Consider the following 17,645-nt stretch of genomic DNA (forward strand, 5'->3'; position numbering starts at 1 on the left):
CTTCCCCACCAAACTGCCCTCCTTTGTTGACACATCTAGTGCCTTGACGGTGTGCCAATCCAACTGAATTTCCCTGAGCCATTCATGTCCCAGCAATGGTGGTCCTCCATTTTTCAGTATAGAGGTTCAGCTGCTGTGTTTTGTCTCCGTAGGTCACTGCCACTTTAATTTTACCTTTGGGATGCACTTTCTGTCCTGTGTAAGTCTTTAGCAGTAGTTTAGTTCGTTTCAGAGGTATGTGAGAATAGTCATTTGTAGTTGTGTACAGAGATCACTGTTAAAGCTGAGCCTGAGTCCAACTCCATTTTCAGTCTCATGCCCGCCACTTGTGGAGTCATCCATATTACTCTTCGATCATCTGTCTCTTTCACGCTGTGAAGTTGTAGACTAGACAATTCACTTTCATCTTGAGTCATTTTCATCAGAACTGCTTTTTTTCATTTTGTGCACATTGTTGTATTTTCCTTTCTGGGGTTTCTTGTTTCTCTGCATTTTGTCCCTTTTCTGTTGTTTACTAGCTTTGCATACTCTGCCAGTGTGGCCGTTTGCCACAGTTTCTGCATTCTTTGTCTTTAAACCAACAGACATCAGGGTCATGTGACCTGTTCCCACAACGGTAACATTTCACAAGATCACAAGACAAAGGAGAAGTAGGCCATTCAGCCCATCGAGCCTGCTCCGCAGCTCCCCCATGAGCTAAACTATTCACCCATCTAGTTCCAATTTCTGGCTTTTTCCCCATATCCCTTGATACCCTGACTAATTAGATACCTGTCAATCTCCTCCTTAATCACCCTCAATGATCGGGCCTCCACAGCTGTATGCGGCAACGAATTCCACAAATCCATGACCCTCTGGCTAAAAAAATTTCTCCTCACCTCTGTTTTAACTGGGTACCCTCTAATTCTAAGACTATGGCCTCTTGTCCTGGACTCACCCACCAAGGGAAACAACCTTTCCACATCTACTCTGTCCAACCCTTTCAACATTCGAATTGTTTCTATGAGATCCCCTCTCATTCTTCTATACTCTAATGAATACAGTCCAAGAGCCGACAAACGCTCCTCATATGTTAGCCCCTGCATTCCAGGAATCATCCTCGTAAATCTTCTCTGAACTCTCTCCAACATCAGTACATCCTTTCTAAGACGGGGACACAAAACTGCACACAGTATTCCAAATGAGGTCTCACTAATGCCCCATAGAGCCTCATCAACACCTCCTTACTCTTATACACTATTCCTCTTGAAATGAATGCCAGCGTAGCATTTGCTTTCCTTACCGCTGATCCAACTTGGTGGTTATCCTTTAGGGTATCCAGCACGAGGACCCCCAAGTCCCTTTGCACTTCCGATTTTTGAATTTTCTCCCCATCTAAATAATAATCTGCCCGATTATTTCTTCTTCCAAAATGTACAACCGTACATTTGTCAACGTTGTATCTCATCTGCCATTTCTTTGCCCACTCTCCTAAACTGACCAAGTCTTTCCTTCATTTCTGTTCAGTGACATTTTATTCATAGCATATTCCAGAGATTTTTGTTGATATTGCAATGTTCAGTGCCTTCTCATATGTAAGATCTTTTTCACACAGGAGCTTCTTCTGTGTGGTTTCACAGTGCATGCCACACACTAACCTGTCCCCCAATGCATCCGATAGGCCAGCTCCAAATTGACAATGTTCTGATAATTTGCACAATTCAGCACAATATTCAGAAATGCTTTCATTTTTGCTCTGATTCTGTTTGTGAAATATAAATCTTTCAGCAATGACCAGTGGTTTGGGGGTTAAATGCTGTTGGAGAGTGTCTATTTGCTTGAACATTTTGTCAGCTGGCTTTTCAGGGGTTAACAAGCTCCATAGCAGCCCGTATGTTTTTGCTCCCATAAGACTGAGTAAGATGCTGGTTTTCTTTTCATCATTAACACCGTTAACCTCATAATATCACTCCACTCTCTCAATGTAAGTTGCCCAGTCTTCAATGGAACCTGTGGAATTCTTCGTGATCGCCTCCTCATTGCATTGTAATGTGGATTTGAATTTTTCTCCCTCCACCCTATTCCGTGGATAGCTAAAACTTTTCAGCTCGCCAACTTAAAACTTTAAGAACTGTTCCTAAGCTTGACGGTTTGGGAGCCACAAATGCATTACACTGTTAACTCTTCTGTTTAGAAGGGTAATTTGTTTAATTTTCTATATTTTGAGTAGATACTAGTAAATATAGTGGTTTAACATTAAACCCTGACTCAGTTTGTGGTCTATTGCTGCTGGTACGTAACACAGCAGAAAAAAAGGGGCAGTGCTTGGGGTCAGATAACCAGAATATAACTAGGAAATAAGAGCAAAGTGATTATGGTGCAACTTTATAAAACTGGTTAGGCCACTTCTAGAGTACTGTGTGTAGTTCGGTCTCCAGACTGTTAAGATGGAATCAATTGCAGTGCAGAGGAGATCTGCCAGGACATTGCCAGCATTGGAGCATTTCACTCATGAAGCGAGACTTAATCAGAACAGAGGAGGCTGAGGATGAGCACGATGGAGGTATACTAAAATACATGGGGGAGATCCTACTGGTTCAGCCCTGCCTGCTTAACTGTTGGCTAAAGATAAGAGGTTTCATCACCTGGCATATCATACTAGACGTGATTGGAGAATTGTTAGTACTCTACCAGGGATTTTATTTAATTCCATGGGTCATCAGGGAGGAATGGCATTCTGTACCGTATAGCCTACAGCATAATAAGGGACTACTTTATGTTTTAGTAATATGTCGTTGAATGCGCTATTAGGCGCATATTGAGCATGCGCTATTAGGCGCGTATTGATCTGTGTGTGCCGAATTCAGTTTCTGCCAGTAAAGAACCATGAACCTTAGCTCCCATCTCCAGCGTTTTTATTAATAGCATTGTTGTGTAACCAGGCCACATACACAACAAATTGGCGACGAGGTTAATGAACCTACATCTTATTGGAATGCCGTGTTTTAGTTGATAACGACACTCTGAGGAAGAGCGCAAGGAACGAGCCAAGGAGCGGGAGAAGGAGGCAGAGCGAGGCCGTGAGTCCAAAAGGAAGCGGGAGCACAGCCGGGGTCAGGAACGTCAGGAGACCAAGAGACACAGTTGGAGCCGCAGCACGTCCAGCGGAGACCACAGCCGGCGCTGACCCCCAGGGGCTGAGGGTCTGCCTGCCCTAGAAGGGAGATAAAACGGAGCGACACACACATCTAGACAGAGTGTGCTGGTGACGCTAGCAAAAAGGACACGTGAGTCAAAAAAAAAGAAAAGGGGAAAACGGGGCTAAATTAACATAACAAAGATGGCAATGATTGGAACCATTACAGCATTTGGACCATTGGAACCATTGGAGCATTTGTGGCTCCCAAACCGTCAAGCTTAGGAACAATTCTTAAAGTTTTAAGTTGGCAAGCTGAAAAGTTTTAGCTATCCACGGAATAGGGTGGGGGGAGAAAATTGCAAATCCACATTACAATGCAATGAGGAGGTGATCACGAAGAATTCCACAGGTTCCATGCTGAGAAAACGTAGTAACAGTCACAGAAGATCTCAGCCGTTGAGTTTTTTTCCAAAATCCACGTAGAGATATTACAAGGCGACAGTCACGGAATATTCCTTAGCACAAGTGGTCACCACATAGCATACCCGAATCCATGTAAGGGTTAACGAAAGTGGTCACCACAGAATACTCCAAAAATCCACGTATGGATCATAAGTGACAGTCACATATCCAATATGCACTGTGTGCCACTCATTCACCCAATTCTTTGAGCATGGGAAAGTATCAAACTTCACCCATTACTGTAGAGAGCTCCTGCTCGCAGTCCGAGGTCTTAACTCCCTCTCTCTCTCTCTCGGAGTGTCCCAGCAGTCTGTCCGCATTTTGTTATACTGACGTCATACTCCTGCCTCGTCCAGGTGCTTAAAGTGATGCCCATAGTAAACGAAACCCGTGGTCACGTAACATGCTGCCTAGCTCTTCACTGTTATCAATGTACCTCCATGTTGTCCTATATCTCCTGTCTCTTTATGCACAGTACTGCTTCTAGTAGTTAATTTCTGAATGAGATATTGAACCCATGAACACTACCTCACTACTTTTTTTATTTCTATTTTTGCATTACAGTACTTATTTAATTTACTTACTACAGGGCATGCCCTTTTCTCACTGTTACCATCAGGTAGGAGATACAGAAGCCTGAAGGCACACACTCAGTGATTCAGGAACAGCTTCTTCCCCTCTGCCATCCGATTCCTGAATGGACTTTGAAGTTTTGGACACTACCTCACTTTTTTTAATATACAGTATTTCTGCTTTTGCACATTTTTTAAAATAATCTATTCAATATACGTAATTGATTTACTTGTTTATTTATTATTATGTTTTATTTTTTTCTCTCCCTCTGCTAGATCATGTATCGCATTGAACTGCTGCTGCTAAGTTAACAAATTTCATGTCACATGCCGGTGATAATAAACCTGATTCTGATTCACAGGTTTTTAAATTATGTACTACTGCCACAAAGTCAATTTCATGACATGTGCTGGTGATATTAAATCTGATTCTGATGTCAGGGAGGTATTAAATTTTAAGATTGGCTGTATGTTTAAAACTTTTTGGCTGGCAACAACTGAGGAAAGTACTGTTAAAATCGCAAGATGCATAATGCTAGTAATACAACAACATGTTTTATAAATTTATACTAGAACCATACAGATAAACAGGTCTGGCAACTTTTAAATATATCCCTTTATAAAAAGATTCACATGAAACACTGACTGCATAGGAAGATTTTTATTACATAATACATTATTTACAATTCTGCAATGGTCATTACGTGTAATTAACCAGTGCACGCAGTTGTTTTTGTTTCCCTCGCACTGGATTTAAGATCTCCAAAGACAAAGACAAAAATCTTTTCAAAACTCTTACCACTTGTCAAGGGCGAATAGTAATTAGGCCTGGAGTATACAAACTTAGACAATAGCAACTGTAAAATATCTAGTGAACAAACTCCAGAAATCACAGTGACCAAATTAGCTAACTAACCTTTTCAGGTAGAAATTACCCAATCAGGAGCCCCAAGCATTACAAAGAATACCTGACCTGCCAGATTTCCAGCTCCAATGAACTTTTAGTCATCCAAAATTGTTTTCTTGTGTACGCACAAAGAAGTTCCTGTGTCAGTAGCTTAATTAACTCTTCCAGTATTGAGAAATGCAACATTTTTTTCGCACCCCCAAAAAAAAAAACACTGGCCTGGGCAGAAATGCCGTATCTGGCCAGATGAGCCCTAAATCCCACTGGAACGTACAGCTACTGTGACACAGATACCAACAACACAGTAGACTAACTGTCTTCTCTGTATGTGGAAACTAACAAGGTGAAATAAAGCATTATATTAAACAGTTAAAGCTTGTAATATGTACAGTCTGTTAATAACTAGTACAGAAAATATTATTAACAGTCATCATGAATATCATACTGAACATTGTGAGTCACAACCTTTAATCAGTGAAAAACAGGAGTTGCCATCTTCAGGCTTGGAATGTTAATGTTGAGGTGAAATCTTTATCAGTGACTTATTTTAGAAACTTTTTTAAATTACCGACACTGTATATAGAAAATAATATAGCAATAAACGAATTTAAATACACATTCAGTTTTCTCAGTCATAATTTAGATGGGATGGAGGTGGTTTTTGTTCTGGATTTAACTGAGGTGGGTATCTGATATGCAAAAAAAAAGCTTCCAAAAAATCTGTCCTTCATCAAGACAGTTTAGTCAACTCCAATTTACTAACTCTCGAGATTTTTTTTGTGAGACAAGATGGGAAGTGACACATAAAAGAAGCCCCTGAGGAAAGAAACAAATGCATAAGACCATAAGAATTAGGCCATTCAGCCCATTGAGTCTGTTTCACCATCCTATCATGGCTGATTTATTATCTCTATTCAAACACAGTGTCACTATTCATGCCAAGGGATTTTACTTCTCAGTAAACCTTGATTGTACAATATAATAAGAAATAAACATGTCTTTGATGCCACCTCTCATCAAAGTGGAGTCATGATCCCAGTGGAAGTTATGGATCTGGAAACTGGGGTGAACTAGTCCCTAACATTAGCTGAGGCAAATGATCCTACCCTCATCCAATTAATGATCAAGATTAGCAGTAGGGCTGGATTTGCTTTTCCCTTGCCCAGGTAAATTGAAACCAATTACAATATAACTGATAATTTGTAATATAAGGAGCTTTCATTTTCCAGACTATTGAATGTTACTTCCAATAACTGGGGAAACAGCATCAGGACAGGAGTTGGAAATCAGGACTCCAGTGGACCAATAGGAATACAGGAACCAAGGCCCTGGTGTACCAATGGGAACACAGGAACTGGGGACTGGTGTACCAATGGGAACACAGGAACTGGGGTCTGGTGTACCAATGGGAACACAGGAACTGGGGTCTGGTGTACCAATGGGAACACAGGAACTGGGGTCTGGTGTACCAATGGGAACACAGGAACCAAGGCCCTTGTGTACCAGTGGGAATACAGGAACTGGGGTCTGGTATACCAATGGAAGTACTGGAACCAGGATCCTCAGGTATTAATGGGAATACACGAACTGAGGCCCTGGTGTACCAATAGTAGCAAAGGAACCAGGACCTTGTAAGGTGATGCCAAACCTTTGGCATTTCTGAACAATCAGATAGTGGACTTGAGGAGTTTTACTGTCCATCTGAAGTGCCTCGGCCCCAAAACATCGACTGCTTATTCCATTCCATTGATGTTGCCTGACCTGCTGAGTTTCTCCAGCATTTTGTAAATGTTACACCGGATCCTGAAACATTTGTTTTATTGAGATATCTTATCCACCCTATCGTATGAATTAACGTTTATTAAAGACTTCTGTGAATCTGTTATTTACTTGCTCAGAATGTTTTACTTTTTAAATTTTGCTGTGGACTTCTTTACCTAGAGAGGGACTTGAGTTACTAGGTAACCGTACCACCAGGGAGTGACACGGTGCTCGAATAAACCTTTTTTTGCACCATTATTTTTCCCAAATAAATCAAGGTACTATTTATCATCTGATAAAGTTTGCACCTCAAGCAGACCCGGATATGTTTGGCAATCAGGCAGATTTGTATAGAGGAATGTTTTACTCATTATTTGTGTAGTCAGACTGCAGTATAACAGACAAAATTACAAGATGCATAGCTTGCTGTTTTATTACATTCAATCAACCACTTCAAGGAGAGATGTTTGCATATACTACAACTGCACATACCAGTAACACAATTAGCCTTTCCATCGGCCATAATGGATGCTACAATTTGGAAAGGAAATCACAAATGAAGTAGCATAATATCGAAAAAGAATTGAGGAAATCTGCCGAACACTTGAATACTATCAGAGATCAATCAACATATAGAATAAATCACAAGGAAGGTGAAACAAGCAAATATTCTAAATGACAGAGAGAGAGGGAAAGAGAAGAGAGAGAAAGAGAGGGAGAGAGGGAAAGAGAGGGCATAAAGAGAGAAGAGAGAGAGAAAAAGAGGGAATGAGAGGGGCAGAGATAAAGATAGAACTAGATAAATTATATAAGAAGGCAAAAAAAAAATGGTTAGCCAAATTGACAGCAACTTTTTGGGTCAAATATCTTTTTCTGAATGCAAAGCTTTTTCTTCACTTTTATGTGACAATGGTTCTAAACATTTCAACTTGCCTCATTGAATGCAAGACAGAGTGTGCAGTTGTGACGTGTCTGAATCTCCTACAAATAACAAACAATGATACTGCACGTTCTCCTGAGTAAATCCTACTAGTCCAAACATAAGAAAATTTGTTATGGCTTGATAAAAGTCCTGTCCAACATTTTCTGCCACTTAACAAACCTGTGAAAACAGCAATCCCAAGGTTTTATTTTCTCTCTGGCAAGTAATGTTGGTCTACATATTGGCATATACAATGTCCTTTGGTAGAAAACAACATTCGTTAAACTTGGAAACACTCATACAAAAGTTTATGAATATCATTTGAAATAGTTCACTTCTTTAAAAACTACTTTGCCATGTGCTGCCTGTGGCAACTGCAGTCTGTGTCTATCAGCACCAGGAAATCATCTGATGAAATTTGTATATCTTGATTTCATTCGAGAATTTATATTGTAGTCACTTTTCAGCCAAACTATTAAAAGTCCTGTCTAACAGATACAAAAATAATTTCACAGTAAATCATTTTGCCAAATTTCCACTATCCGATTAAATGATATTAATTTATGGTCAACAGAAAATCTGCAGATGCTGGAAATCTAAAGCAACACCCCCAAAATGGTGGAGGAACTCAGCAGGCCAGGTAGCACCTATGGAAAAGAGTAAACAGTCGAACTTTTAGGCAGAGACTGAAGAAAAAAAAAGAGAAGCCAGGGAAAGAAGGTGAGGGGGGGAGAGGGGAGGGGCGGGAGTAATACAAGGTGGTAAGGCAAAACGTGGGGTCCAGAACGAGGGGTCACAATTTGAGGATAAAGGGGAAGCCTTTTAGGACTGAGATTAGGAAAAACTTCTTCACACAGAGAGTGGTGAATCTGTGGAATTCTCTGCCACAGGAAACAGTTGAGGCCAGTTCATTGGCTATATTTAAGAGGGAGTTAGATATGGTCCTTGTGGCTAAAGGGATCAGGGGGTATGGAGGGAAGGCTGGTACAGGGTTCTGAGTTGGATGATCAGCCATGATCATACTGAATGGCGGTGCAGGCTCAAAGGGCCGAATGGCCTACTCCTACACCTATTTTCTATGTTTCTATGTTTGAAACTGGGAGGGGGAGGAGGAAGTAAGGAGCTGGGAAGTCAATTGGTGGAAGAGATAAAAGGCTGGAGTAGGGGGAATCTGATAGGAGAGGACAGAGGTCATGGAAGAAAGGGAAGGGGGAGGAGCACCTGAGGGAGGTGATGAGCAGGTAAAGAAATAAAGTGAGAGAGGGAAATGGGAATGGGGAATGGTGGGGGGGGGCATTACTGGAAGTTCAAGAAATTTATGTTCATGCCATCAGGTTGGAGGCTACCCAGGTGGAATATAAGGTGTTGTTCTTCCAACCTGAGTGTGGCCTCATCGCAACAGTAGAGGACCATGGACTGATATGTTGGAATGGGAATGGAAAGTGGAATTAAAATGGGTGGCCACTGGGAGATCCTGCTTTTTCTGGTGGATGGAGTGTAGGTGCTTGGTGAAGCGGTCTCCCAATCTATGTCGGGTCTCACTGATATACAGGAGGCCACACCTGGAGCACCGGACACAGTATATGACCCCAACAGGCTCACAGGTGAAATGTTGCCTCACCTGGAAGGACTGTTTAGGTCCCTGAATGGTAGTGAGGGAGGTGGTGTTGCACTTGTTCCACTTGCAAGGATAAGTGCCAGGAGGGAGGTCAGTGGGGAGGGACGAATGGACAACGGAGTCACGTAGGGAGTGATCCCTGCGGAAAGCAGAAATTGGGGGGGGGTGGTGAGGGAAAGATGTACTTGGTGGTGGGATCCTGTTGGAAATGGCAGAAGTTACGGAGAATTATGTGCCGGACGTGGAGGCTGGTGAGGTGGTAGGCGAGGACAAGAGGAACCCTGTCCCTGGTGGGACGGCAGGAGGGTGGGGTGAGGGTAGACACGTGCACAAAGGAAGAGATGTGGTTGTGAGCAGCATTGAATGTGGAGAAAAGGAAGCCCCTTTCTTTGAAGAAGGACGTCTCCTAAATTTATGGTCTTCAGGGTAGAAACAGTTTTCCATAATGTACAGGCAAGGACAAAAATTGATTTTCTAATACAAATTGGGTTTAATTAAATTTTTGTTATTCCTCAAGGTGCCTTGTAGTGCATCGGGTGGCAACCTTGCCATTTCTTTAGCATTTTGCCTGTTTTTTACGAGGCCGAGTTGCTAGCTCAACTCTCAGCCCAGCGCGGATAGAAAATGAGCAAACAGCCAGCCGGATTCGAACCCGAGACCACTTGCTTCGAAGTCTGGGGCGGATACTTTAATTAAATTACTTTGGATTAACGGTAAACTATAGATTGTCACAGAACACTTCCTCATATTTGACATGCATGCAAATCTTTCTATAACCTTTAACAATTAATTCAAACATTAACAATGATTTTTACATATTCTTACTGTACTGCATGTTAAGCATCCTTTTGCTGTATGTTTCAACAGTCAATTTCTGAAGGAGTCATCAGTAGCACAGGAAAACATGCTCGGCAACACAGCAGCATAGAGCAAGATCAATGCTGGAAGCAGAAAAGATCGAAGTTGAGGTGGAGGAGCAACACTTTACATTCCATCTGGGTACCCTCCAACCTGATCGATTTCTCCTTCTGGTGAACAAAATTCCCCGCTCCCCCCTTCTCTATTCCCCACTCTGGCTTTTTACTTCTTCTCACCTGTCCATTACATCCCGCTGGGTTCCCTCCTCCTTCCTTTACAATTGTCCATCCTCCTCTCCTATCAGATTCTTTCCTCTCTGGTCCTTGATCTTTCCCACCCACCTGACTTCATCTACCACCTGTAGGAAAAGGTGCAGTCGACGTTTCAGGCCGAGACCCTTCGTCAGGACTAACTGAAGGAAGAGTGAGTAAGGGATTTGAAAGTTGGAGGGGGAGGGGGAGATCCAAAATGATAGAAGAAGACAGGAGGGGGAGGGATGGAGCCGAGAGCTGGACAGGTGATAGGCAAAAGGGGATACGAGAGGATCATGGGACAGGAGGTCCGGGAAGAAAGACAAGGGGGGGGGTGACCCAGAGGATGGGCAAGAGGTATATTCAGAGGGAGAAAAAGGAGAGTGAGAGAAAGAATGTGTGCATAAAAATAAGTAACGGATGGGGTACGAGGGGGAGGTGGGGCCTTAGCGGAAGTTAGAGAAGTCGATGTTCATGCCATCAGGTTGGAGGCTACCCAAATGGAATATAAGGTGTTGTTCCTCCAACCTGAGTGTGGCTTCATCTTTACAGTAGAGGAGGCTGTGGAGAGACATGTCAGAATGGGAATGGGATGTGGAATTAAAATGTGTGGCCACTGGGAGATCCTGCTTTCTCTGGCGGACAGAGTGTAGATGTTCAGCAAAGCGGTCTCCCAGTCTGCGTCGGGTCTCGCCAATATATAAAAGGCCACATCTGGAGCACCGGACGCAGTATATCACCCCAGTCGACTCACAGGTGAAGTGTTGCCTCATCTGGAAGGACTGTTTGGGGCCCTGAATGGTGGTAAGGGAGGAAGTGTAAGGGCATGTGTAGCACTTGTTCCACTTACACTGATAAGTGCCAGGAGGGAGATCAGTGGGGAGGGATGGGAGGGATGAATGGAGTCGCCAATATACAAAGGCCACATCGGGATGCTGAACATCACCCGACGCAGACTGGGAGACCGCTTTGCTGAACATCACCCAACGCAGACTGGGAGACCACTTTGCTGAACATCTACGCTCTGTCCGCTAGAGAAAGCAGGATCTCCCAGTGGCCACACATTTTAATTCCACATCCCATTCTCATTCTGACATGTCTATCCGCGGCCTCCTCTACTGTAAAGATGAAGCCACACTCAGGTTGGAGGAACAACACCTTATATTCCGTCTGGGTAGCCTCCAACCTGATGGCATGAACATCGACTTCTCTAACTTCCGCTAAGGCCCCACCTCCCCTTCGTACCTCATCTGTTACTTATTTTTATGCACACATTCTTTCTCTCACTCTCCTTTTTCTCCCTCTGTCCCTCTGAATATACCTCTTGCCCATCCTCTGGGTCCCCCCCCCTCGTCTTTCTTCCCGGACCTCCTGTCCCATGATCCTCTCGTATCCCCTTTTGCCTATCACCTGTCCAGCTCTTGGCTCCATCCCTCTCCCTCCTGTCTTCTCCTATCATTTTGGATCTCCCCCTCCCCCTCCAACTTTCAAATCCCTTACTCACTCTTCCTTCAGTTAGTCCTGACGAAGGGTCTCGGCCTGAAACGTCGACTGCACCTCTTCCTACAGATGCTGCCTGGCCTGCTGCGTTCACCAGCAACTTTGATGTGTGTTGCTTGAATTTCCATCATCTGCAGAATTCCTGTTGTTTTCATCTACCACCTTCTAGCTAGACTCCTTCCCCTCCCCCCAGTTTAATTCAGGCATCTCCCCACTTCCCTCTCAGTCCTGAAGAAGGTTCTCGGCCAAAAACGTTGACTGTTTACTCTTTTCCATAGGTGCTGCCTGGCCTGCAGAGTTCCTCCAGCATTTTGTGTGTCTGCTGTTTTGGATTTCCAGCATCTGCAGATGTTGTCATGTTTGAAAAGACCTAGTGATGTACTCAGAAAAACCATTAACTAAGGCATGTTGTGCAACTAGCAGCAAGGTTTGAAATGGACAGGAAGGTCATTAAACCGCAGTGGCAAAACACTAGGACTAAATGATTGAGGATGTTGTATGGATTATTAGAATCATTAGATTTGGAGGCAAAATTGGAATGTTGAATGGACTGGAAAGTCAGCTGTTGACTGGTATGGATAAATGTCATGAGAGAGAATGAAAAAGTATGTGCGCAATATTACAAAAATGTTAAGAACTGCTTTATATTTAATCAAATGCAAAGCAGTTCCTAACATTGCTTTTTTTTGACAGCTTTGCTCACATAATGTGGCATTTCTTTGGTAAGAAAGCTAAATTACTCCTCAAGTTAAACAAGCACATTATTTGTATCACTTAAGTATAAATGATCCACGTTATGTGACAGTATATTGTTAAATACCTTGTGATTTGATTTCCCAAGAATAATAAGATTTTCCTTTTGTCATTTAAAGTACCTGAATAGAGATTGAGAGTAATGAAACTGCTTTGATATCACTGAATATTCCTGTCGTATGGTTTTCAGTTTATTAGTCTACTTTTGTGCAATTATTCATGAAATATTTTTCCTAACATCCTTTAAGATTAGTTTTTCTTTAATACATAGTTTGATGTGACAGCAAATGGAGATAAAGAGACCAGGATTTAGAAAGAAGCAAGTGTTTCAATTCTCCACAGCTAAACTACACATCTACGTCAGTAATTTAACCTCTGATTTTGGTCATGGATATGAAGTGTTTATAAATCACAATTGCTTTCTTGAGATTCAAATAAGATAATTAAGTAGCAAATTAATCTCTGAGTGTAAAATAGAAAAACAGAAGAAAAAGTCTGGGCACTTATGCCAGGATAACTTCAATTAGATAGCCTGAAGAGACTTACTTTGGCTGAATTACCTACGTTATTGCAAATAGCTTAAACAATGTTTATTTTATTTTATTTAGAAATGCAGTGTGGAACAGGCCCTTCTGGCCCACCAAGCTGCGTTGCCTAGCAACCCAGTGATTTACTTGTTACTGCTCATTACCCCGCTGGCACTTAGGGCAGCAATGAAGGTCCTCCAGCTCTGGTGGTGTTCAGAACACCCCTCATCGGGCAGTAGATTTAACCCTAGTCTAATCGTGGGTAAGTTTACAATGACCAATTAACCTGCTAATCGATACATCTTTGGACTGTGGGAGGAAAACAAGAGTACGTGGAGGAAACCCACGTGCACATGGGAAGAACAGATAAACTTTCTTATAGAGGACGCTGGAACTGAACTCTGAACCTGTACTAATGTCACATTAACTGCTACGCTACCGTGGCTATCTATGTATTGCATGCTGTTGGAATATTAGAATATTTTGATTATTAAGAAAAACAAAAACATAGGATCTATTCAAGGAAATCATGGACTCTGAGGCAAAAAGTTTACATGCATTTAGTACTACTTAGAGCAGTGGCTCCTAATCTTTTTTACGCCATGGTCCCCTACCATTAACAGAGAGGTCTATGGATCCCAGGCTGCGAAACCCTGATTTAGAGTAATGCATGATGAAAGGAGTCAGTGTGAAGTTAAACACCAACAGGAACGTGTTGGGCAGAACGGCCAGTTTTTATTACAGAAATGGTGTGTAATGCTATGTAAAGATGTTTACTTTCAGCTGGGAAATAATTACTGTCAAATCTGCTAGACAAGAAGAATAAAAGTGTGGCCTTGGCTGATTTTAAAACCCAGGAAAATTAGCACCTTGTACTTCTGATGTTTTAGCTCAGTGCAGATAGCACAACGTGACTTAATACAATAAAATGCAGCAGCACCACTGGCTCAATAGGGAATAAGAGCATTCCTATAATTTAGGAAAGCAAATGCCACTTGGGCAACCAATTAGGATAACACAAAGCAAGTTTTCAATATAGTCACAATAGGCATTTTATATACACACACAAATATATATATTTATAAAGTAGGGATGTGCAAACACCCTAACATTTGCTTTTTTTTTCTAAAAATGTCCATCAAACCTCATAATGTTTAATGAACAGGTACTACCTACTTTCTTATGTCCTTAAGTGCATCATTCAGAAATATTGTCACATTTGGTTTAGCAGTGCAAACTAGTCTATGGGAATTGTCACTGGTGGCTATAAAATGCATATTCAGGATTGACTGATTCCATCATATAAGTTACAAACATTGCCACAATTCGCAATCACTATGTATGGTTCCTCAGTCCTCATATCCATATTTTGTAATGCACAACTTTTATATACAGTAATTTTCACAAAATAAATTTCCTGAACAAATTGTGCTTTATAATTAGTCCAAATCTTGGCAGAAACATAGTGCTTAAAGGGCAAGAACTGTGAATAATGATGTGTGCTCCAAAGCCAGGAGAGTCTTATTTGTGTTCCATTGAGTGAAGCTTTTGACACTAGAAAGTGCATTTTGACTACTGCTTTCAAATAAATGGCATCACTATTGCACTTTTTTTTGATTAAAAATGTTCTCATTAACTAAAACATACTTGTGTAATTTAGATATTTTTGTTATTAGTCAGAGGTATTTTCCCTGTTTGATTTTACAAGCTAAAATAACAAAATTTGGAGATTATTCCTGCCTTAGGAACAAACTATCTCAGAATTCCTGATGACTTCAATAAACTAACCATACTGTCATTTCACAAGAATTATTGAAAAGCTATTGAAGTTGGCTGAGGGTTTCCTTGTAACTGGTTTGTAAATAAATTTTCCAATGCACTTAATGGAGTAATATTAACAGAGTAGAAATGCCCCAAGGAAAATTCTTTGAACCCCTGAAACATTCCACTACAACCTAGATATCCAAGTTGGTTTCAAATTAACGATCTCCGCAAATCATCAATAAGGAAAGGCAAGCTTGTCCCTTGGACTTTCCAGAGTTACAGACCACATTTACTTTCTGAAACACTAAAGAAGCTAACCCTAATAGCATCAATTGCTTTCACAATTTTAAATAGTTTTACAAGGTGATAATGATAATGACTTCTAATCTTGTCAGGAATTGCTGTAAAACTGAGGAACATATTAAAAAAAACAGCTGAGCTACATGCAGTGTCTTGCAATGGCAATGTTATTTGGGTGGACCTAATGAAAAATGGATATACTAATTGGCAATCATTCATGTTCCCACAAGGAAAATGGTTTCAGTTATTCTGTAAGCACTTAACTGGCTTAAACAGATTAAATTAGTGGTAAGCATCATATAATTTACAGTTTTATTAGCCAAGAGAAACAATCAGCAATTTATGGCTAATTTTCAGCCTCACAGCCTTCTTAGAAATCTAATGGTGTGGGTAACCACTTGTTCCAGAATCTACTCAATTTTCACTCCATTAATTTCAGGCATGTTCTTCAATAGGTTGAGCTGTTCACTCTTTCAACTCTCTTCCTTGGTGCTACTGACAGTGAACACACACATCAAGATTCTGCCCTATGTTAAGTGCGTTGCCTGCCACACCAAAAATGCGTTGTGCAAGTTTGCTAAGTCAGAAGAGGACTGGAGCCAACATGACAAAATTTAAACAAACCCTGGCACCCTCCAGTGGTAACGATAAACAAAACTGGCATCAATTCAATTGCACATTCCTTGTTCAATAATCCAGTTCAATGCACATCCCTAACAAGTCCACTAGTTTGTCAATCAGAACTTTGTAACATTTGTTACATTTTTTTTTGCAAATATAAAAACAAAGGTTCCTAGCCGATGTTCCACAAGGCCTTCTTAATGTTGCAGCAGAATCAGTTTTGCTTTCATAAAAGTTTATCGCACCAGTAGGGAGAAACAATTTCATCCTCCGTTCCATGGGACCCTGATTGTGCACGTCCCTTAACATCCCAGAAAATAAGACATACTGTACATTCCAATATCTTCAAATAGGATGCAGTATTCCACGTGTTCACCTACATCTAAGTAGCTTATGTGAAGAAAATATAAGAAACACCAGCAGAAGGTAATTAGATTTTTTTTTTACCAGAGTAGTGAAATATCAAACTTGGTATCACATAGAGTGATTAGAGCAACTTTAAGAGGGAAGGTAGATAAGTGCATGAGGATAAAGTACGGAGGAATGTTAATAGAATAAGATCAAGTACTGTAAGTTGTAAGAAGGTTTGTACTATAAAATCTTAAAGGAATTGCATGTAATACTGCTTAGAAAGATAGTGAAGTCATGACAAAAATATAAACCATGTGAGTGTTTCACTTTGTCAACAAAGTGTTCAAAGCCATCAGGCTTCCTGAGAAGCCTCCATGACCAAACGAAAATCTGCAACACAATATCTGGTCAGTCATACTTCAAACCAATAAAAAAGCACGCTACCGAACCGCCTCATCACTCCACTTGCTTATAGCAAGATTTCCAGGTAATGCATCTTCCGTCACAGAGATGTGAGCAAGCTTTATTCTGCTCAGTTCCACATAGACTTCTCGTAAGTGCATCTTGTTTGATATGAGTGTTGCTGCTACAGTTATAAATTTATTTAAAAAAAACATTTAGTGCTTCAAAAAAAAAACATTCTTAGTAGCTGCCCAAACAAAAAAATTCTTCTCAAAGGCTTTTCACAACTCGCCTCTAATCAATAAATCTCTGGCATGCTTTCTTCCAACGGCAGGCAGTGCACCACATGTCTCGGTTTTCCATCCCATACACTTTTCGGCATTTCTTTCCTTCTCCACGGATCTTTCTGGGAGTGAGAGAGACAAAATTTACCTTTGTGCTCTTAGAACTTGCTCTCCTTTCAGTATGGCACTTTTAATGAAAAACATGAGAACCACTGCCACGATAACTAATGACCATCTAATCAAGATGCACTTTCTCAAATCACTCAGTGCAGAAAACCACATTAGGCCGTTTCATCTGTGGATTATTAATTACTAAGGTAAACATTTCCGTTGTTTCTCATTAATAGACTCACCTCATATTTTATTTGCTTGACTTAGCTGAATAATTAATTTTCAGTTGAAGTTAAATTACATTTGCTTATACAGTATTAATCACTGAACCTCAACAAATTGCAAAGGATTATTTTGGTGCAGTAAGCTACCAAAATAGGCTAGAAAATCAAGGACAATTGCTTATGGTCTTTAAATGTTCTGGCTTCTAAGTTGTTACAGCTGGGGGTAGTAATGGGGACAAGCTCCCACTGCCTATTAAATGCTCCCAATGGCGTGCGCTTCAAATAGCCTCTGCCAACCCAGTCCAACTCCTGGCCTTCATGTGTGGCTTAGTTACTAAG

General features: G+C 41.1%; 1 protein-coding gene across 1 annotated transcript in view; it reads right to left on the reverse strand.

The window, feature by feature from the left end:
* Positions 1-12,038: 12,038 nt before the first annotated feature.
* znf704 (zinc finger protein 704) overlaps positions 12,039-17,645 on the reverse strand; it is a 220,528-nt gene continuing 214,921 nt past the window's right edge. The window contains exon 9 of the mRNA XM_063065602.1: positions 12,039-17,093. Within this exon, the coding sequence (XP_062921672.1) occupies positions 16,982-17,093 (112 nt within the window). The 3' untranslated portion in view covers positions 12,039-16,981. The remainder of the gene's footprint in view (positions 17,094-17,645) is intronic.

Source organism: Mobula hypostoma, chromosome 1 (assembly GCF_963921235.1).
Source record: "Mobula hypostoma chromosome 1, sMobHyp1.1, whole genome shotgun sequence".
Lineage (NCBI taxonomy): Eukaryota > Metazoa > Chordata > Chondrichthyes > Myliobatiformes > Myliobatidae > Mobula > Mobula hypostoma.